This window comes from Crinia signifera, chromosome 6 (assembly GCF_055691185.1).
Source record: "Crinia signifera chromosome 6, ASM5569118v1, whole genome shotgun sequence".
Classification (NCBI taxonomy): Eukaryota; Metazoa; Chordata; class Amphibia; order Anura; family Myobatrachidae; genus Crinia; species Crinia signifera.
Genome location: NC_139222.1, coordinates 177,370,843 through 177,393,588, shown reverse-complemented (window position 1 = coordinate 177,393,588; position 22,746 = coordinate 177,370,843). Strand labels below are relative to the sequence as shown.

The window sequence follows — 22,746 nt, the reverse complement described above, 5'->3', positions numbered from 1 at the left end:
ATAGGTAAAACAAAGGCATGGTATATTGCATTGCTTCTATCAGGAATGTTTATTGATTTGACAGACTTTCATAGAAATACAATATGGTAGCAAACAAACAATGAGCAGATATGAAACACATGACAGATGTATCCCTTTGCTGGTCCTTTCTCTGCTTCCCAGATTTCTACTCTCTCAGTTGCTAAGATACCAGAATCCAGTTTTCCAGCTGAAATCATGAGCAGAAAAATGACTATAAGCGGAGTGGAGCTGACTCTGCTGCAGCGTTATGATTGCTTCCAATCTTCTTAAAATAGTAGCAATAAACCTGTGCAACACCACATCGCTGGTTTCTGTAACATTTACAAATATTTGACAGAAAATGTTTCTTTGAACTGTATTGTACTGTGAAAAGTTCACTCTATCAAGGGGAACATTTCTTAGGATTCCGAGGGCACTGGCTATCAGCAGACACAAAGCTATTCTCTGTATCCCCACTCATCACGACTTACACTTTTTTTTCATTAATTTTCTTCTATTATCACCATCTTGACACTGGCACGATCCTTGTTAAATAGGTTTCACCTTTATACATGGCCAAATCTATTGTTGGGTAAATCTTACCACCAGTGGAGGCCCATTGTATAAAGGTGAATATCACACTGGAAATAGGTATTTTTGCCCTTAATTAAATTGACTAAATACAGTGTCAATAAATTAGTTATTATCCCTGTGCACAGCTCTTTGATAACATAATGGACAATTGCTATTAATTCAGAAGCCTTGCTTATGCTTCTCTAGAAGAGGGATATATTATCCACTCAGATACCTATAATAACTACCAATTTGACTCCTCCAGTCATTTATCCAGATGGGCTTTATACCATTTATGGCTTAATGTAAATATAAGAAGGGCATGAAATGGAAAGATATTGGTATTGATTTTATTATGTGTCACAGATATATATTTGAATGTTTTATTTCTATGTTAATAAAAAAAAAATCATAAAATGTGCCTTCCTATATACTTTACAATCACCTGAAATGCACAAAAAAAGCATCACACTAAAATCTTAGGCCAAGGAATAATGTATATAAAACACATCACCATCCTCAAGGACATCAACACCAGGAGCATTTGCATAAAGTTATTGGCATATTTCCTCACCTAGTCGCACTAATCAGGAAAAGGGCATCGTTAATTAACAAAAAAAAAGGCATGACATCAGAAAACAAACTGCATTATGGCTGAAATTTTGTATTAATTCTTATAGGACAGTTTTAGACTTCCTTAAGACTAGAACATTTTGAAGATACAATATAATACACTTCTGCAGATGTTGTAGTCAAGGCAACAAGGAGGGCTGAATATGAAAGCTGCTTTTTCACTTGTTTTTCATTGTATGTGGATACCACTTACAGATGCAAAACATAAAGTGTACGGCAAACACCAGGGTCAGATTAGAGGTCATGCTGAAGAGCTCAGTGACTTTGTATGGCACACAGTCATAGGATGTCACCTTTACCACAAGTTGGTTTGTCAGACATCTATGCGGTTAGAGATATCCTGGTCAACTGTACAGCCCGGTACACATTCTGTGATATTTCATTACAATGAAGATCAGGACAAATTCCCTGATTCCAATCTGGACCTCTGATCGTCAAAATTGTACATGTTACACCCCAAACACGATTCCATTAATTTTTGGATCAAAATTGTTCCAGTTAATGGCAAATGTATGGGGCCCTCAATGCCTCTTCTACTCTCAAGTCTCTGTCTCTCTGTTGTTAACCCACTCTCCTCCATTCCCCAAGTCCAAAGCCTAGGTGTCACACTTATGCAGGCCCTTATTCAGATCTGATCGCAGTAAAAATTTGTTCTCAAAATGGGCAAAACCATGTGCACTGCAGGTGCGGCAGATATAACATGTATAGAGAGTTAGATCATTGATATTGATCAGACTGTCCCTGGATATGCCCAAAAGTCTAAAACGCATGCCAATAAAAATATAATGAGCCCCAACTGTGGGCAAGATGCAATTTTGTTTTACATAGTGTATATAGCGCAGCGTTCCTTTGGAAATCCAGAAACACCCATAAAAATGTATGGTTTCCAGCCTTTATCTCATTTCAAAAATCTCTTCTACAAATTGAAGTATTCGCTTTGCTACAAAAAAAATTCAGCACACTTGTGAAACATACATTTAGCATTTTAATTGACAGTATTTTTAAATATGTGAGTATTGTATTCACAGAACAGACCTCACACATTAGCAATGAACAAAAACTTAGTGAAAAGCATGAAAATCAAAGTACAATATATAGCTTGTATTGTCTCTAGAGGCAGTGGTTGATTCAGTGCCGATCCACAGCAATGCAGCCCGGAACCCATCTAACAACAGCCTTTTATTCCCATGAGCCAGAGTCCTGCCGGCTTCTCCTACTTTTGTTTGGTGATCATCCTCAGCATTTTCAGTGATGTTTGTGGCTGGTCAGATGGCACCTACACAATAAGGAGAGAACTTCAGAGAACTTGACCAGATTTATAAGTAACATTGTAATTAGTCTGACGTTTGTAGGGCAAAGAATATCATTTGTCAAGTCCAGACTATTAAAATAAAAAATATGTTGAATATACTTAAAGTTAATTCGGTACTTGTGAGTTATCTGGGCGTCCGATTTTTTGATTGTATGCCTTAAGTTAAGGCATACAATCAGATGCGATGCGATATCGCATCGCATGCGACCATCGGATGCGATGACCCGATTTTTCCATAGGAATCAATGTTAAAATGGACTGAGTCCATTTTAACATGGAATTCAATGGGAAAAAGGGGTCCTTTTCATACCCCTACTATCCAAGTGGGCATGGAGTTGGATATAAACCTGTGGCGAGCGTAGCGAGCCACCGAGCCCGAAGCGTGGCGAGCGAACGGTATTCCGTGTCCCCTCGCGGGGCTCGCTACGCTCACCACAGGTTTATATCCAACTCCATGCCCACTTGGATAGTAGGGGTATGAAAAGGACCCCTTTTTCCCATTGAATTCCATGTTAAAATGGACTCAGTCCATTTTAACATTGATTCCTATGGAAAAATCGGGTCATCGCATCGCATCGCATCCGATGGTCGCATGCGATGCGATGTCCCGATCCGACCCGATTTAAAAATCGGACGCCCGGATAACTCACAAGTACCGTTAATTCTCCATTTTATTTATAAGTCACCATTCTCTTTGAAAACTGCCAATACTTTAAATAAACAATTAGTAATAAATCCAAGTTAGAGTGAAGGTGCATAAACACTGAGGGATTTTTGCCTGTCCACGTGATTTTTCTGGGTTGTCCAGCCAGGCGCTTATCAGTTGGTAATACCAGCAGATGAGCGGCGGCAGCTGGCGATGATGCGGGAGCGCGCATCAGCTCAGATGGTAAAAGTGAGCTGCTTTCAGCTCAAAAATCGCCCATTGTGTATAGGCCTTAAGGAGTGAAGTTTTTCACATTAAGCTGTTTTCCATGAATACCCCTTTCACATCGCTAATACCACGTCGCACCAGGAATTTGGACATGGGAGTGACCCGGCATTTGCAATGATCAGCCCCCACAGTGACACGACAATAAGCTGGGTCGCTGAAGTCAGAAAGGGGTGAGGGAGGAGTCAGTGCTTGGAGCGGATGCTGCTTCCTCCCTATAGTGTGAACAGGACCTGGGTACCCGTTTACACTGCCCAGTAACCTGGGTCTGACCCGGGATTAATGCCGGGTTGCTGGACCCGGCTTTTTCTAATGGCCCTTTCACACCACAGAGTGACCTGGGTTATTGCTGCAGTGTGAAATGGGTATAAGTTTGCATAAAAGGAATGTGAACACTGCTGCCCCTGCTGGCTTTATGTGCTCCATATACACTGGTACAGGAAGACTTCTATGCAAGCTCAGGCAGTGAGGAGCAGACATAGCACCAGCGGTGGATGCCAAGAGGCAACAAGTAGTATGTCTGCAATAGGAATATTACAGCAACTAGAGACTCGAAAAATGACTGAGGTATGTTGCCAGCACTAAATAAAACTTGAAAACAGGTTTCTGGAGACAGATATCCAATTGTCTCTGAATCAATTAAGACATAGATCTATAATTTGTGTAAGAGACAACAGTGTGATATAGAAATGCTGATATCAAATATGAAATGTACATATATGTGTTGTATTGTTAGAATAAATATACTCAGGAAACCCTCTGACCATGTGGCCTGCCTTCAGGATCCAATAGAATTCGAAGTTGTCCCAGGACTTGTAGAAGGCAGCAGTTTCACTGGACTCTAGATGTAGTGGCTTCCACTGCAAGTTCTTGAACTGGTCCAGTTTTGGCCATTTCAATTGTTTCACCCAGCTCTCCTGACCTATCAGGAAGACACAAGATATCTCAGGATTCACTAGTATTTACCATGCTGTACTCCTTTTATCTAATTTTGTAATGGACATGCATTTAGTGATGATGGTGTGCGGAACACCTATGGCCTGATTCAGACCAGCACGCTAGGATGCGTATACTTGCTTGCCGCTGATCACACGCCCCCCCCCCCCCCCGTTACGCTGCAAGTGGATGTGTTTGCTTACATATTTGCTCGCAAGCGAACGCACAGAGGAAAAAATATCCTTTGATGCTTGCTCACCATCGAATGACCTTTCCTCCAGAAATGTAGCCCATGACTTACTTTTCTGCTGCATGCTGATGTCGAAATTGGGGCGGGCACTGGCAACATCCACCTGTCCCGAGCAGACAGAGGAACGCCTGCCCAATGGTTTTTGTGGGCATGCCCATGAAAAGCCGGTTGTCCACCCTGGAACGAAAAATTTTCATTTGCCTGGGCGGTTGCTGGGCCCTCTGCCCGTCAACCGCCCAGGCAAATGAAAAATTTGCCAAGGCCGCACACTGCGGGGGTGTGCACATGCACATCAACGCCTATGCGCAGTTCCCAACATCATGGACGGGGCCGAATTCAGACCAGGTCTAAATCAGCAACCCCTAGTATCTGAGAGTTTTCCCATTCCTACTCACCCACAGTGTCCACAATGAGATCCAGCTGTCCGTTATACACTGTGACGTTTACTCCAGCGCATAAAAGTTTGTCCACGATACTAATGACTGGTTTCATAAAGTCGCCGGCCATGTTTGCAAAAACTTCACTGGACTGTCCTGGATTGAAGGAAGATCAAGTTACTTGTCTCGCATATTAGTTTGACCATCCAAACCCACCTCACAGATAATTACCTCCCCACATGACTGAATTTGGGATGATCTTCAGCTTAGCTCTGATTGGTCCATTCATCAGCTCATCCAAGTCATCTTGCTGTAGATGCAGGAGGTGGCGCTGGTACAGCTTGCCTGGAGAACAAGCACGTGTTACAGAAAATGAGGAAGTATTTTGTCAATTACAGTGTGCACTCACTGCAAGCCACATGATCTCACCTAGATACAGATTGTTGAACTTCAGATTTGTCCTGAAATTATTTTTGTCCATTAGTGTATTCTTGGTTAGGATATTGTAAAAGTTCACACCATCTGTATTCTGAAATAAAACACATTAATATTTGTCAAGTTGTCACATTCCACGGAAAAAAAAGTAATTGCTTAGTGATCATATCTATAACTTTTATAAACGCACTAGATCAGGCATGTCCAACGTTGGTCCTCCAGATGTTGTGAAACTACACATCCCAGCATGCTTTGCAATAGTTTTAGCATTCTCTAATAGCAAAACTGTGGCAAAGCATGCTGGGAAGTGGAGTTTCACAACATCTGGAGGACCAACGTTGGACATGCCTGCACTAGATGAAGTGCTAAGGAGAAAATAGTGAATGAGACGCAGACTATTGATGTTTCACACTATAACACGTCATCATATGGAACAATAGCTTGTAGGGATAGCCACTATCAACTTCAAACTGCATGGTGACATCTTGAAGCAGCGTACACTGATTGGTATAAATGGTTTCTAATACTAATTATATGCAGTTAACATTGTATAAAGAGAAACATTTAGTAATGTATTCACAAAATGTTAGCAGTAAATCTGAAGGGAACTGGAATATATTTTGACTGGCAATCTCAAAAGATAACAAAAATAAGTACAAAAAAACACAAAAACTTCAGTCATATGGAAATATAAGTAAAGCGGCACTATTAAAATTATTTTTGATCTGCATGAAAAAACTGCCAGTGTCTCCCAGTGCCGTCATTTCAGGGAGAGCATGCTGATTGTTAGCAAGACACTGGTAACATACATATTACCCATCATGCTTACAACTGAAAACAAGTGTGTATTCCATTTGAGGCCATGTCTTCTGTTAAGATAAATGTGACGAAGTATTTTGCAGGTGCCGGCAGTTCAGTTGTAATCATGATGGTGAAGAAGTATTTTACTAGTTGTATTTGCGGCATGCATGAAACGCTTTTAGAAGTGTATCAGATCTCCCGGTGACCGTTTAAAGGGTCCACACAGTACTTATCAACAAGACAATTACATACCCCAGAATTGTGATAAAAGGAGGTTGACAAAATAGGGTGTGTTATATGGTATAGCTCACATACAATGTCTAAGTCAACAACAAAAGGTTGATATGCATAATGTCAACATCTACAAAAGCTGGACACATGAAAAGGATGACATAGGCCATTGCCGACACCTGAGCACATGGGCGAGGTGCCTCACTCTGCTAACTATGCAGTAGGCACACTATACCATTTCCAATTGTCAAAGTGGGTGGTAAAGTATGAACATCAAAAAAAAAAATTCCAAACAACTCATGTCAACCTTTTCATGCGTTTACCTTTTTGCTTGTGTCAACTATGTATGTCATCCTAGGCATTGTCCTAGATATCTGGATACTGACAAAGTAGTAGTTACACATGACATCTGGTGGACACTGACAGTACTGTAGGATGTCTCTTACCTCTTCAATCACATCCTCTGTCTGGGACCACAATTCTGTGGCCTGGTCAAACTGGCCTTTATTGAGGGCATCCTGCACAGCATTAGCAGAGCTCTGCACCTCCTTTAACCCCTTTTCATCCAGGAGCGACTAGACAGTGATTACAGAAACAACAAATCAGATTATTATTCAACTTCACTCATAATAAGTGCGCCACCTAATGTACAAAGACAAAAATACAGGCGGAAGCAAAGAATACAAAAAGGACCCTGCTCTACATGATACCAATGACATTATAGAACAGTGATGGCTAACCTTGACACTCCAGCTGTTGTTAAACTACACATCCCAGCATGCCCTGCTACAGTTTTGCTATTTGCCCATGCCAAAACTGATGCAGGGCATGCTGGGATGTGTAGTTCAACAACAGCTGGAGTGTCAAGGTTAGCCATCACGGATACAGAACATACAATGACACAAAGGGATTGACACTCACTGCAATTCACACTCTATTGTCAAAATATAAAGGAGGGGATGTAGATGTATCATATTGCAGGATTATACAATGCTACATTAGGGGCAAAGCCTCACTCAGTAGTAAAGCTTACATTAGACCACAGGTACTCAAACTCGGCCTCCAGGACCCCACACAAAGTGCATGTTTTGCAGGTCACCTCACAGAATTGCAACCGAAATAATTACACCTGTGGATCTTTTAAAACGTGTCAGTGAGTAATGAGTAAGCCTGTCCACCTGCCAGGTGACCTGGAAAATGTGTGCTGTCCCGAGGACCGCGTTTGAGAACCACAGCGCTAGATCACCCACATAATCTGCAGTGCTGTACAATAAAGGAGACATACTGAATATATAATAACATTACAGTTAGCTATAAGCACAAAAAGGGAAGGAAACACCACTCACTACAGTTTATACTAGGTCACCAACATATATAACAATGGTGTACAATGAGGAACACATACTGAATGTACAAGGATAACATTATATGAAGATAGAATGACACAAAGGTAACCAGGAACTCTACTCACTACAACCTATATTATATTGTGAACACAATCTGCAGTGCTGTATAACAACAGGGGAAGCATATTGAAAACGCCCTTAAAATAAAACCGAGGGAATACAATAATACATAAGGTGAGAGGACCGACCTCACTACAGCTAATACTATAATCAATATAGTGTACAGCACATACAACAACAACAATAATAATAATAATACTACAGAATAGGCCAGGATAGCACTATGGGAACATACAGTGATATTAGAACACCATCATATCGTACAGCACTGTGCAATAAGGGAGAATATATCACAATCACAAGGATTAAAGCATTTATAGCTTTTGTAGTGTTAAATAACGTAACACTACATTAAATATTGGGGGCAACTGCTCGCAAAACAGGACAAAGATAACAAATATTACAAGACAAATTGTTACTATAGTTTTATAAGACAAGGGTCACAGAGTTTCATAAATGAAATGTGTATATAACAAATGTACAGAAACATCTACTTACAATACTGTACAAGTAGGGTCCCCAGGATAACACAGAGTCTGCAAATAGGAAAATAAACACCACACTGTTGTTACTGAAGCCCCTGCAGGGAATAAGTAACAATGCTACACACATATTAAACTCCCTGCACTATACTTCGTGTTCTGTATTGCATTAGAAAAGTTAAATGTTGGGTCAAAAGGGAATATTGAAAAGGCAGATATATAGAATACGTTCCTCCTCAATGTGTTCTTCAGAAAGGCCACAGGTATATTATATACACACATATATACTAAGCTTGCAAACAAGGAAATGGGTGGAGTACTCTTTGTCAGCATCATTAATCTTTTGCTACTGCCTACCTTCTCTCTTTATAGAACTACCACACTATGCTATTGCATTGTTCACAATCAACCTACCAATGGGGGAAATCCAGGAGTCTCCAAGCGCTACTCCTCCAAAGTTACACTTCATGCATCCCGCTGCGATCGCCTACATGTGGAGGGAACACAGTTACCTTGTCTGCAAAAGTTACAAACTGGCAGAGGACATTCCATTGCCTCAAACAAAAAGCAGTGACTGAGATCTGTACAGTATTAGAGCAGGTAAAGCATGCCAGGGTGAGTCTAAAGGTGCCCATACACGCACCGATCCCAGCGGTGCAATCTGTGTTTTGAGGTGCGCGCTCCCGCAGCATCTCATCGCACAGTACAAAAAGTATGTGCTGCACATACTTTTTGTACTTGCTTTTCAAGAACTGAGATTTTGTACAGAGGGTAAAGCAAGACCCAGATTTCAGACCTTTCTATAGAAGGTAAAGCATGGTTTCTAAGACCGACAATCCAGAGTCTACATTGGGGCTTATTCAGAGGTGGACACTAATGGCACTGCCGCTGTGTCTTTGTACACAGCGGCTATAAGAAAGTATGCAAAAGCTGCTGGTGTCTTAAAAGACAGCCAAGGTTGGCTTGTCTGTAGACGCAGTATTGGATTAACAGCACCACCGGGCTATTAGACACCCGAGTAACCTTCAGGCAAAACTATGATCCCACTAAAAAAACATGGCATACGCTCCCCTGTTTTCTTGAATGTTCCTTGCAGCCACCCCCAATCATACTGCGATTTTCAGGGCACTGACAGAGACAGAACCGCTTTAAAATTGTGAGATAATCAAGATAACATCCTCTGAATCAGCCCCATACATCTTAAGGCTTACCTCGTGCAGTGCCAGAGAGATTGCAGCCGCCATTTTGCCTCCATACGATTCAGAGAATATGTAAAATGGGATTTTCTAGGGAAGCAAACACATTAAATGTTCTGAACAATTTATAGTAACAATCCCCTTATGCATCAGAATATCACTCATAGAAAACTATTCTCCCACAGTCAAACAAACTCATATAACTAAACTATGCAATTTTTTTTTTTTATCTGTTTGCATGAAAAAGATGGAAAGATTCTGAGAAATGGTGATTTCTTTATGGTAGCTACAATATGGTGATGTTCCACGTGGTACCTAGTGTTCATTCTAGAACCCTGCACCTTCCAAAATCTATGCAGTTTGTCTTTTCTACCTGGGGTGTCCCTATCCACTGCGGTGCTACTAGCACAGTCTGATTTGTATTTCTCTACTGAAGTACAAATTAAACTGTGCGAGAAACATCACAGCGGAGAGTTACACCCCAGGCAGGAAAGAGGAACAGCATGGATTTTTGAAGGTGCAAAGTGCTAAAATGAACACTAGGTACATTTATAAATTAAATTAATTACATTGTATAGATTTCTGCTATTGCTTAAAGTCAAACTATTCTTAATCACAGTCACAGCTATCTACATACCATACATACTTTTACATATTCAATTTATATCTCTGCATCAGGATTCTCCATACTGGAAACATTATTTTCTTCAGGCTTTATTCATCACACCAAACCTCCATTTAAATAAATTAGGATTATGCACATAATGCATTCTACATCACAGCCACCTAGTCCTTGTTTATTTTGTGCTAGATTTTGCATTTCACAGTTTATAGCTAAAGTAGTATTGGAAACCCTACTAATGATCTAGCTACACAGGGAACACAATTAGAGAGTACACACTAGGCGATATTGAGCTAAAAGCAGCTCACTTTTGAGTTACTTTCAGATAGTGTGTATGGTCGGGCCATGAGCGCTCCCCCATCATGTCTCCTTCTGTGGAAAGTGGTTCACTGCCTGTGAAAATTGCTGGGCCGGGTGAAAATTGGGTGATTTTCACATGATCGCTCTGCATACACACTGGGCAAAAATGCCCAGTGTGTATGCACCTTAAAAGCAGATTAGCCTTCTGTAGTAATTTCTAATTGCAAGAAAAGAAAAAAGAGAAAATACACAATGCTTAAAACTAATTGTACAGCTACAATGTCAATGCTGGAGGATACTTTCTTTTGATATGTAAATTGGATAGTCACTCCTCAGATATAGATCTATATAGATGTACTTAACATAGGTTTGCATTATGTGTAGGAGGAATTTGCACGAACCACACTGATTGCTCACCTGGAATTCTGATTTGGCCTCAAAAAATTCTTTGAGAAGAACCAACATGTCAGCAGCAACAGTGTCAACATCCTTAGCAAACGCTCCAGGAGCTGTGGTGTAACTGTATCCAGTCCCCACAGGATTGTCCACAAAGAGCAGATTGGCGACTTGGATCTATAAGACACATTAGGAGAAAATGTAGGAACAAAACTGAGGCAGACAAGGCACAAAGTACGTTTCTTAAAGCTTGGGATTGTGGGACAGCATTTGAACTGCTGCACTGATCTGGCAACATTCACAATATAAAGTATTCTATTAAGAGGGGACAAAAACTTTTTTTTTACACTTTAATCCACCATAAATCAATATAAATGGAAAAATAGGTGTCCTACAGTAGTTATCATTTACCTTTACATCTCTGTTCTAGAACTAGGCCTATATCATTTCACATCCCCCCATCCAGAGTGGCCCTACTGTCTTCTAGGCATCAGCATAACATTTTCTGTTGCTAATGAACTAAAGTACTGCAGTATTAATAAACGACTTACCCAGCTGGATTCTCTAGGAGTCAGTTTAGTGGTGAGGGGACCAATCTCTTCAAAGTTCCCAAACCCACAACCAGAGCCTCCCGGTCCACCCTGGAAATAAAAATAGACAGATGTTGATACAGGTTTCTAAACCAATGTAAAAATAATCAGGGAAGAAAATGAAGGAGTACAAATAAAAACAAAGTAAGAAAACAGGTAGCTGTGCCAGATGAGTGTCATGTGTTATCTGTAGAGCCGTAGGGAGAAGGGATATGGATGTCTGCAGAGAGATAATATGATGGGGTAGGCAGGAGGATAAGGAGGGGGAGGACTGGTACAAGAGATGGAAAAGTGAAGAAAAGTAGGAAGATTGGTACTGGTGTTAACTGTGATAAGTAAAACGAGAACTGATGAAGGGGTTTGTAGGCAATAACTAGGTTGTGGAGTGGTAATAAAAATCTGTAAGGTAAGAATGATGAGAATTTGTAGAGACGTTTGTATGCAATAAAGTTTAGCAGTGGTGTCTGCAGGCAATAAGCAGGACAGGAAGTGGTATCTGTAGGAAATGAGAAGGTGGATGGGTAGTGGTGTCTATTGATGATAAGGAGTTGGATTGGTAGCTGTGTCTGTCTCTTATCAATATTAAGGTTTATGGATTGGTAGTGGCTGTCTATAGGAGATGAGGAGGTGGATTGTCAGTGGTGTCTCTTAAGGCCCCCATACACGTATCAGATTTGGGACATTTTTGCCCGATTCCGTATGATTGGGCCGGGTAGTGGGCCCAAATCAAATCTATGCTGCAGGTTCAATCTGTCATATCGGACCCATCAGCAGCACATCGTGGGTGCTTTTTAACACCCGCAATGTATCCGGTCCGATTCTGCGGTGTGTGCCAGCAGTACCTCACCGCTGGCACACACCTTTCAGCATGTCCTACCTCTGTAGTGAGCCGTGTGGAGCAGTAGGGCGGGTGCTTAGCAGCAGCGGCCGTTGAGAAGCAGTGGGGTGGGCATGCCAGCGGGTATTAGAATTTAAAAGAAAAAAAGTGTCAAATTACTAGCCGTCCTCTTATTAGCTGAGAGCTCTCTCAGCCAATCAGCGGCTGCCCAGAAGTGAGATGATAACAGAGTGAAAAGAATGATGACTATTTAAGTAGGTGGCAGGGCGATAAGAACAGATACAGGTATCTGCTGAAAAATAGGTTAAGCATTAAACTGATCAACAAAAATTAACCTGTGCTAATAATGAGTTGGCGCCAAACCATTATCAGTCTGCAATGCCTTCTTACCTGAAGCCACAAAACCAGCGGCACATCTGTATAGTTTTTGGTGGGATGGTCAGCATAATAGAGCCACCAGAACATAAAAGCATCGCTCCTTACTTTCACATAGTTCCAGTCTTCCTTTGCCTCAGTCTTATTTATTACCCGACCTAATACATAAAAGCAGACCATTGATAGAATTGTTAAGAAGCAGCATTTAAGAAATAATAATAAAGGGCCAGTAACAGCAACAAGAAAACTAAATACATTTACATGAAATTGTAGATTAGCCTTAGTCATCTTGTACATGTAATAATTACCATAAAGAACAGTTCATTCATTTTACCTGATAATAATACTATGGCCTTTATTCAGATCTGATCGCAGTACAAATTTGTTTGGAAAATGGGCAAAAGCATGTGCACTGCAGGTGGGTCAGATTTAACATTTTCCAAACAAATTTGTACTGAAATCAGATCTGAATAAGGGCCTATGTTTTTATCCACAACAAGAGGATATTAGTGAGGGAAAACAATATTCAATCCTATAATACACTCAACCGGACTGGAACTACAAGGCACTGGATCAGTGACACTGAGTGGGGTTATTTTACCCTGGCCTGGGAATAAATGGGAAAATTATTTTGTATTTATCTAGTGAGGAATATTGGACCACCCAAACAAAATATAGAGGAAAATACCACACAGGCTGGGAACAGGAAAAATATTAAGGAAGCCATAAAACTTTATGGGACTGAGGTAAGTGTGGACATCAAAAGCCCACCATCAAATGGCTGGGCATCAAGTCTCTCAATGTAATGGTAACTGGCTATCACATCAAAAGATTTAGATAGAAAAATTCATAAGATTTTTGCATGCTTAAACATCTGCAGCATGCCAGGCTGGGGATGGAACTGGGGGTGGTAACATTGCAAAACCAGTGTTTATCATTCGATGGCAGCAAATATCAGAATGCTGCCAGCAAATGGTAAAAACACTACCATCAGAACAAAAACATCCATGGTTGAGAACCATTCCATAGCAATGTCTATCTCTAGGGCAGTATGGATGGTGTAATGGTTAGCATTACTGCCTCACAGCACTGAGGTCATGGGTTTGAATCCCACCATGGCTCTAACTGTGCGGAGTTTGTATATTCTCCCCGTACTTGTGTGGTACTGTAAAGCGCTGCAAAATATTTATAAGAAACGGTTAATAAATAATATCACATCTTGGCGCTAACACTATTATTGGTGGTAATAGTCTTCATTCTAACACCCGCCATCTTTGAAAAACCATGCAGTTCCTCTTCCCTGCCAGGTCTGGTTTGCATATCAGTGCTGATATACAGACCACACTGGGCTAGAAGCACTACAGCAGACAGAGACACCCCAGGCAGGGAAAAGGAACTGCATGGGTTTTCCAAGATGGCGAGTGCTAGAATGAACACTAGGTAATATATATATATATATCTAATATGGGAATAATGGGCGTCACTCCGGGACTTTTTGAAGAAAAAGTGAAAATTTATTTCTCTGTGCGGTCTACGCCGTTTCGGGACAAACCCTTCGTCAGGACCAGAAATATAAACCAAATGCAAACAACAATGTGATACAGAAAAAAGAACTTACATATACACATACATACACATATAATATATATATATATATATATATATATATATATATATATATATATAAAAACACATACAGGCAGAAACTGGAGGCGACACTCAGAGTCTTGTGCAAAAAAGTTAGATGTGTATTGAGCACATAGCAAGTGATCTACGTTTCGGGGATAACCTCCCTGTCATCAGAAAAGCACCGGAGCACAGTATTCCCAAGGGGGGACCCAGCAGTGCCGGAGCCAGAGGTTTGGATATAGCTATATATATATATTGGGTGTAGGCAGAAAGGTGGCACTCACGGATTTAGCAAAGTGAAAAAAAGCTAATTTATTGCTAGTAAAAGTCCTCCAACATGTTTCGGGCACAATCCGCCCATCCTCAGGGATCCCTGAGGACAGGCGGATTGTGCCCGAAACATGTCGGAGGACTTGTACTAGCAATAAATTAGCTTTTTTTAACTTTGCTAAATCCGTGAGTGCCACCTTTCTGCCTACACCCTATACAAGAGGACAAGTTCCTAACAGGGAGGCACCGGCATTGACACTAAGGGAGTGCCGGTTACTGTGGACTATTATATATATATATATATATATATATGGATGATCCTTTGACAGGATGTCAGCAGTCAGTATACATTTTCTGCACGATATATGTCAAAAGTAGTTGCCATCAATGTTTCAGCCTGGATTTAGATCTTAATCAAGATGCTTTACATAATCAAATACGATGGTTTCATATACTGTTCAACCACATTTTCACTAAACAACAATGCAGCCATCACTTTGTTGTCTCACTGGGTCCCTATATTTACACCTAAAGTATATCCGCCATCGCTAATCGAAGGTAATTGCCTCAGTTATTTTGTTATTTCGTTAAGCCAGCAAGCCACGGTTTTCTTCCTCCAGCAGGCAAAGCAAATCCACGAAATCAGACCGGTGTTCGAAAGAAAACACGGCTGTTCTAAAAAAAACCCCACAGGTTTCATTGCCAAATTGCACTCCCCCGACCCCCCCCCCCCCCCAAAAAAAAAAAAAAAAAATCAACAAACAAACTGGATACACATTTCAGAAAATTGGTTTGAAATTATCTTTTTTAAACTTCCAGATAATTGTAATTTTCTTTTGAGTGAATGATGATGCCATGATTTTAATTTTAGACCTTAGGGCCCCCTGTATTTAGTACTCCAGGCCCCCCAAGGCCTTAATCCAGCTCTGCACTGTCGGAAACCATAAATCTCCACTGGGGCTGGGAGGTAGATGGAGTTGGCAGTAGCCCTCACCCAGGAACAGAGACAGGAAGAAGGTGGCGATGGCACAGTGGCAGTGACACTAACCCAAGGCCAGGGAAGAGATAGAGAGATGGAGGGGGCAGTAATGCTGACCCCCAGCGCTGGAGAAGATCATGGGCACAGTAGCGGGGCAAGGACGGGAGGAAGGTGGAGAGAGCAGTGGCACTCACCCTGGGCCGGGGACAGGAAGAGACTGCAGGGAGTAAATATACACAGAAGGGCCAAAATCGTTGTCTCCATGTCTTCTCACTAATCATATGACCATCAGTCACAGGAGCTAGTTCTCTCTTTGCGAGTCACATGACACACCAGGGCTATCGGTCAGCTGACTGAGGAATTTGCGACGCGCTGTCTGTTTCGCTTTCAACCGATGACGTAATCGGAACGCGTCCACGCTTTCGGTAACATGGCAGCGGCCGCTCGCGGAGATGTACGGGTCCGGCTGATGTTTGAGTACCCGCCGCCGGCTATCCCTGAGAGCTGCATGTTCTGGATCCTCCTGGATGCTCAACGCTGTCGGGTGGTGACTGATCTAACCAGCATCATCCGACAGCGCTTCTTCTACAGCCAGCGTGGGGCGCTCTCTCTCTATGTGGATGACTGCTTGCTGCCTCCAGGGGAGAACATCCGGGTTATCCGCGACAACGACTCCATCAGGTACCTTGTTGAGAGATGTATCAGATAGATTTGGAGAGCGATAAAGGTCAATTAATTTGCCGACGAGTATCTTGTCCAACCGGATTCTCATGACTCTCGCCGCATTTTAGGGCGGCGGGATCTCACTCAAGAGCAGTGTTCCTCAAGGCACCCCAACAGTTCAGACTTTAAGGCTATCCCTGCTTATTCACAGATGTTTCCTGTGCTTAACCCCTTCCTGACAGAGCCTGTTTTTGCCTTCCTGACAGAGCCCTTTTTTTCAATTCTGACATGTCTCACTTAAGTGGGGATAACTTTTTTTTGCTTTTACTTATCCCAGTGATTTTGAGATTGTTTTTTCGTGACACATTGTACTTCAAGTTAGTGGTAAATTTTCGTCGATACAGTCTGTGTTTTTTTGTGAAAAATACCAAAATATCGTGAAAAAATTGAAAATTTTGCGATTTGCAAAATGTTAAATTTTCTGCTTGAGACAAATAATCTTACCACTCAAAATAGTGAATAACTAACATAGACCATATGTCTACTTTATGTTTCCATCATTATTTCAACCTCATTTTCATTTTTTTGGACACTAGGAGGCTTAAAATATGAATAGCAAATTCTCAAATTTTCAAGAAAATTTCAAACACTGATTTTTTTTAGGGACCAGGTCAGTTATGATGTGACTTTGAGGGACTTGTATGTGAGACACCCCCATAAATGATGCCATTTCAAAAACTGCACCCCTCACAGTATTCAAAACAGCATTTTGGAAGTTTGTTAACCCTTTAGGTGTTTCACAGGAATTAAAACAAAGTGTAGGTGAAATTTCAAAATTTCATTTTTTTTCGGATTTTCAATTTTAATACATTTTTCTAAGGAACACAGTAGATTTTACTAGAGAAATGTGACTAAAAATTGATTCCCCCAATTCTTTGGTTTTCATAAATATCCTATATGTGGCCCTAGTATGCACGGTGACCAAACCACAGGCTTCATAATAGAAGGAGCACCTACTTGATTTTGGAGCCTCCTTTTTATGAGATTATTTTTTAGGCACCATGTAGGTTTCTAGGCACCATAAAATGCTAAAAGTTAGGTACCCCCCCACAAGTGACCCCATTTTGCAAACTACACCCTTCAGGGAATTCATCAAGGGGTATAGTGTACATTTCAAACCCCCAGGGGTTTCACCAATTGTGGTACAACTGGGCAGTGAAAATGAAAAAAATAAATTTTTCATTTTCACAGCTCAGTTGTATCAAAATTGGTGAAACCCCGGGGGGTTTGAAATGTACACTATACCCCTTGATGAATTCCCTGAAGGGTGTAGTTTGCAAAATGGGGTCACTTGTGGGGGGGTTCCACTGTATGGGTGTTTCGGGGGTCATTCAACCAGAATCTGTGCTGCAAAATCCCAAAATCACTCCTTCCCTTCTGAGTCCTGCCATGCACCCAACTGGTATTTTTTGGTCACATGTGAGGCATTGCCGTACTCGGGAGAAATTGGGGCACAGATTTTGGGGTGCTTTTTCTCCTTCATACCTTGTGAAAATTAAAAATTTTGAGCCAGAACTGCATTTTTCTGTAAAAAAATGTAATTTTTTACAGAAAAATGCAGTTCTGGCTCAAAATTTTTAATTTTCACAAGGAATGAAGGAGACAAAGCACCCCAAAATCTGTGCCCCAATTTCTCCCGAGTACGGCAATGCCTCACATGTGACCAAAAAATACCAGTTGGGTGCATGGCAGGACTCAGAAGGGAAGGAGTGATTTTTGGTGGTGGAATAAATGGTGGGTGCTATGTCGCATTAGCAAGACCCCCGAAGCACCAATACAGTGGAACCCCCCCACAAGTGACCCCATTTTGGTCACCAGCTTTGGGATGGGGGCTGGCGCTGCGGCTGGCGGGGGGGTGGGAGCGGTGCTGGCGCTGCGGCAGCCGGGTGGGTGGGAGGGAGGGGGGCTGCCAGGGGGGGGGGGGGCTGGCGATCGGTGGTGATCGGTGCTGTACAGCACCGATCACTGTTACCGAGCGGCTTAGCCGCCGGTAACACAGAAAACGCTGCAATTGGCTGTTCACATTTGAACAGCCAATCGCAGCGATCGCCGCGAGGGGGGATGTCTGCTGTCAGGGACAGCAGACATCTCCAAACTGTCACCGCGTCTATAGACGCGGTGACAGTAAAACCATGACGTATATATACGTCTTCGGTCGGGAAGTACCTCCCGACCATGACGTGTATATATACGTCATATGTCGGGAATATCTATGTATATATATGTGTGTGTGTGTGTATATATGTGTATATATGTGTGTATATATATATATATGTGTGTGTGTGTATATATATATATATATATATATATATATATATATATATATATATATATATATATATATATATATATATATATGTATACACACATATATATATATATATGTATACACACATATACACATGTGTATATATATATATATATATATAATTCAGCTGATTTGATTTATTTTTATTTTTAGCAGCTCATGCTGCTGCTGCTGCTGTGGGTACGGGGGTGGGAGCGCACGCTGCGTGCGCTCCGGCTGCGACTGCCGGGTGCTGCTGCCCTGGACGGTGAGCTGCCGGGGGGGTGGGAGGGGGTGTCTGCGGATCGGTGGTGATCGGTGCTGCACCGATCACCACCGATTTCTGTGTTACCGAGCGGCATAGCCGCCGGTAACACAGAAATAGCTGTGATTGGCTGTTCACATTTGAACAGCCAATCACAGCGATCGCCGACCGGGGGGGGCACCCCTGCCCCCCCTGGGCGACGAGGGGGGATGTCTGCTGTCAGGGACAGCAGACATCACCTAACTGTCACTGCGTCTCTAGACGCAGTGACAGTTAGAAGCCATGACGTACATGTACGTCAAATGTCGGGAAGTACTTCCCGACCATGACTTACATGTACGTCAAATGTCGGGAAGGGGTTAAGCATGCATTATTCCCAACATGACCCTCTCCAGGAGGGTCACAATGCTCTGCTTCTGGACTTCCCTTATAATTAATGATTGTCATCACCTGTGCTGAAACACCTTTTTTTTTTTTTTTTTTAATCATTCAACCTGTTCAACACACTTAAGAGGGATGTGCAGAAATAGAGCATTGTGTCCCTCCTGGAATGGGTAATGTTTGGAGGTATGATGGATAGCCATAAAGCATAGACTCAAGACTACTCTGCAAGCTTTTTGGGTGAATCGGCTGGGCAGGTCCCCTTTGCTGGCAAATTGAATGTCCCCACGAACTACCAGCTAGTCAGCTCACAACTGCACCATATTACAGGCCGTGCTTGCAAAATTATATGAGCTGGTTGATTGGGGACATAAAGAATCTGGAAGGAGCCGTAACACACCACTCTGACGTCTTATTAAAGTCAGCCTGTAACTTTTTCAGGCAGGAGCTGACTGGCCGCTGTGTTATTACCAGCCACTTTATCACATCACCAGGCTTAATAAATCTGCCCCAGTGTGAGGCTAGAAAGCCCCGTACACAGGGGGGGGGGGGATATATCGCTGTGTCCCGTTTGCATCAGCGACCAGAGATGGTCCCTGATGAGCAAGAAACTGCCGGGGGAGCGCGGCAGTGGAAATCAGCTGGTCGCAGGAGCATGTTCCTGCGACCAGCGATCACTACAGGGGAGAAGACGTCACTGGGAGCGCGCTCCGCAGACCAGCACTGGGGTGGTCGCTGGTCACAGGAGCATGCTCCTGCGACCAGCGGCTTCCCCCGGCAGAGAGTCTCGTTTTTATCATGGTTGCTGATGAAAACTGGACACTGAGCAGTATATTGCTCAGCGATCATATTGCTCACTGTATGGAGCTTAATTTACTAAATAAAATACCCAGCACTCTCTTTAACCATTATATTAAACCGGCACTATCTAATGGGAATTTCTGCAAATTTTCCATCCAGTGGTGAGTGTCTGTGGCTTGAAATCTATGGAAAAGAAAGCTTAAAGAAAATACACATTTTGCTATGTGGATCAATACCACAGAAAGTGAAAATACGTGTCACTGAGACTCCTTTTAGCCAGCCACCGGAGCTTTTCCTACTCTAGCTGCAATGTGATTTGCTACCAGTAACTACCCTGGGACTTTGCTTTGTTCACACATCATTTGAGAATAATTGGATTTCTGCTTATGGGAGAAAATACTATTGATATCGTTGGTCCATTTATTTTAAAGGATTTTCTACACGTAGAACTCCAATGAAACTGAAGATAGGAAGAATGCTATATTAAAGTTTAGTGAAAGTGGATATAACCTTTAGACTGCAGTCTTCATATTATAAATGTCAACTTTGAATATGGTAATGGTAAATTGTCTTCTCCGTTCTCTCCCAGAGTAAAGTTTGAGGAATGCTATCCAGAAGAACACACACATACTAGCCCAAGCAGAGCTCATCTCCCTAAGAAGTCCAAGAAAAGACACAGACAGAAATCTGAAGATGATGGTGAGGATCATACGGTCTCACGGCACAAAAAACAAAAGTGTCTGCAGAACAGCGACAGTGTGGACAGTGACGTGGCCGAGAAAGCTAGGAAGAAAAAGAAGAAGAAAATAACAATTATTCCAGATAAATCTGATTCCCTCCCAGAAAGTTCCAAAAAAAGTTCAGCTGAAAAGAAGAAAAAAGAGAAACGCAAGGAACAATCTCCTGCTACAAAAGTTAAGAAAATTCTTACACCGCAGAAAACAAACTGTACAACTAAAAACAAGGGATTAAGGCAGAGTACTAGCAGTGACAGCTCTGTGTCATCATCTGATAGTAAGCATGAATCGGCCACAGTGATCAAGAAGCCTCCAAATAAACCAGGTACAACCTCTTCCAACACATCTGTGAAAAAGGCTCCGATCAACTCTTCTGGGAAGGCCAAAAGGAGGGAGAGCGCCTCCTCCAGTTCTGATTCAGACTCCAGTGAAAAAGACAATACACAGAGCAGTATAAAGAAGGCCGCTGTGATTGCTACATCCTTGGATGTTGCGTCTGAGAAACCACAGAAGAAAAATGTTTCGTCCAGCTCCGACAGCTCTGACTCTGATAGTTTTGTTATCAAAAAGCCTGTGGTGGTGCCACCTGTGTCCGGCACTGTCTCACCTTGTATAACTAATGGACATGTTGCAAATCAACAGGGACCCTTGCATAATCCTGGAGCATTGGGCCGTGGCATAGGAAGGGGACGAGGGACGGATAGCTTTCCTTGGAGTGGACAGAGGGGGCGTGGGTTTAGAGGCAGAGGAGACTCTAGAAACCGGGGGAAAGGAAGGGGCAGAGGGGAAAGCAAAACATTTTTTTACAACTATGACACACAGATGCTAAAACAGCAGCACCTACATGAGCCAGCAACCAACACCTCAGTATTAATCCAGGTGAGTCCTGTATAATGCAATAGGTATTAAAATTATGTTCCTTGTGACTGTTACAATGAAATGGGAGTTCATGAGTAGAAAACATCATGTTTGGGTATATAAAGGCATACACTTGCTTTCAATATCTTAGAATTCATTGGATATGAAATTAGTGACAGACATGGCAAATATAGGCTTTTCATCCGGTGATTTACAGGTTGGAGGTATGACGATGGTTATCCTGCTGAGGTTTTGTCATTGCAAAAGTAAATATTTACATTTTATTTTACCTGCTTTTCATCCTACATGACTACACCACAAATGGAGAGGGTGTTGTATGGACCTAGGAGGCTGTGCATAGCCCCACCAATTTCCACTCTGAGGGTGATTCAGGTTGGTTTGCAAAAGCAAACTCCTTCTTTAATGTACAAAACCATGTGCACTGCAGGTGGGGCTGATGTAATGTGCAGAGAGTTACATTTGGGTGGGGTGTGTTCAAACTGAAATCTAAATTGCAGTGTAAAAATAAAGCAGCCAGTATTTACTGCGCACAGAAACAAAATCACTCACCCATATCTAACTCTCTCTGCACATGATACACCAGCCCCACCTGCAGAGCACATGATTTTGTCCATTAAAGAAGGATTTTGCTTTTGCAAACCAACCTGAATCACCCCCTCAATGCGATATGACCTACAGGACTCTGTATAGGATATTCTATATGACACTAGCAAACACATAGTGGCAGATTTGGTTAGCTGAATTTGCCACTATGTGTTTGGTGGTGTCATATAATTGTTAGGTGCTGCAGTATTGTGGACCTTTTCAACTAGTTTCTGCATTCCCGTGGCTTAAGCACCAGCAGACACAATTTATCTGCATTAAATACACACACATATACATACATACATATATATATATATATATATATATATATATATATATATATATATATATATATATATATTACACACACACACACACACACACACACACACACACACACACACACACACAAATTCTAGCACTTGGGCCTGTTTCATATGTGAATCTTTAGAATTAAAGCTCTCAC

At 42.0% G+C, this 22,746-nt stretch overlaps 2 protein-coding genes across 2 annotated transcripts in view; one reads left to right on the top strand and one right to left on the bottom strand.

Annotated features, from left to right (window-relative positions):
* Positions 1-1,221: 1,221 nt before the first annotated feature.
* On the bottom strand, positions 1,222-15,997 carry SCPEP1 (serine carboxypeptidase 1). Its single transcript, XM_083148226.1, has 13 exons — positions 15,817-15,997; positions 12,760-12,902; positions 11,493-11,582; positions 10,963-11,118; positions 9,639-9,713; positions 8,842-8,914; positions 8,444-8,481; positions 6,926-7,054; positions 5,442-5,541; positions 5,244-5,357; positions 5,031-5,168; positions 4,214-4,371; positions 1,222-2,482 (listed from the first exon to the last, which is right to left on the bottom strand). The coding sequence occupies exons 1-13, from the start codon at positions 15,884-15,886 to the stop codon at positions 2,420-2,422; spliced, it is 1,347 nt and encodes a 448-aa protein (XP_083004352.1). The 5' UTR covers positions 15,887-15,997; the 3' UTR covers positions 1,222-2,419.
* COIL (coilin) overlaps positions 15,938-22,746 on the top strand; it is an 18,851-nt gene continuing 12,042 nt past the window's right edge. The window contains exons 1-2 of the mRNA XM_083148225.1: positions 15,938-16,303; positions 20,669-21,695. Coding sequence (XP_083004351.1) covers positions 16,053-16,303; positions 20,669-21,695 — 1,278 coding nt within the window. The 5' untranslated portion in view covers positions 15,938-16,052. The remainder of the gene's footprint in view (positions 16,304-20,668; positions 21,696-22,746) is intronic.

Excerpts from the sequence above, each read along its gene's own strand:
- SCPEP1 (XM_083148226.1), bottom strand. The coding sequence starts at position 15,886 with ATGGAGACAACGATTTTGGCCCTTCTGTGTATATTTACTCCCTGCAGT. Across the intron at positions 5,358-5,441 it reads GTTCAACAATCTGTATCTAG|GCAAGCTGTACCAGCGCCAC; the intron begins GTGAGATCATGT and ends CTTGTTCTCCAG. Across the intron at positions 5,169-5,243 it reads AAATTCAGTCATGTGGGGAG|GACAGTCCAGTGAAGTTTTT; the intron begins GTAATTATCTGT and ends CCTTCAATCCAG.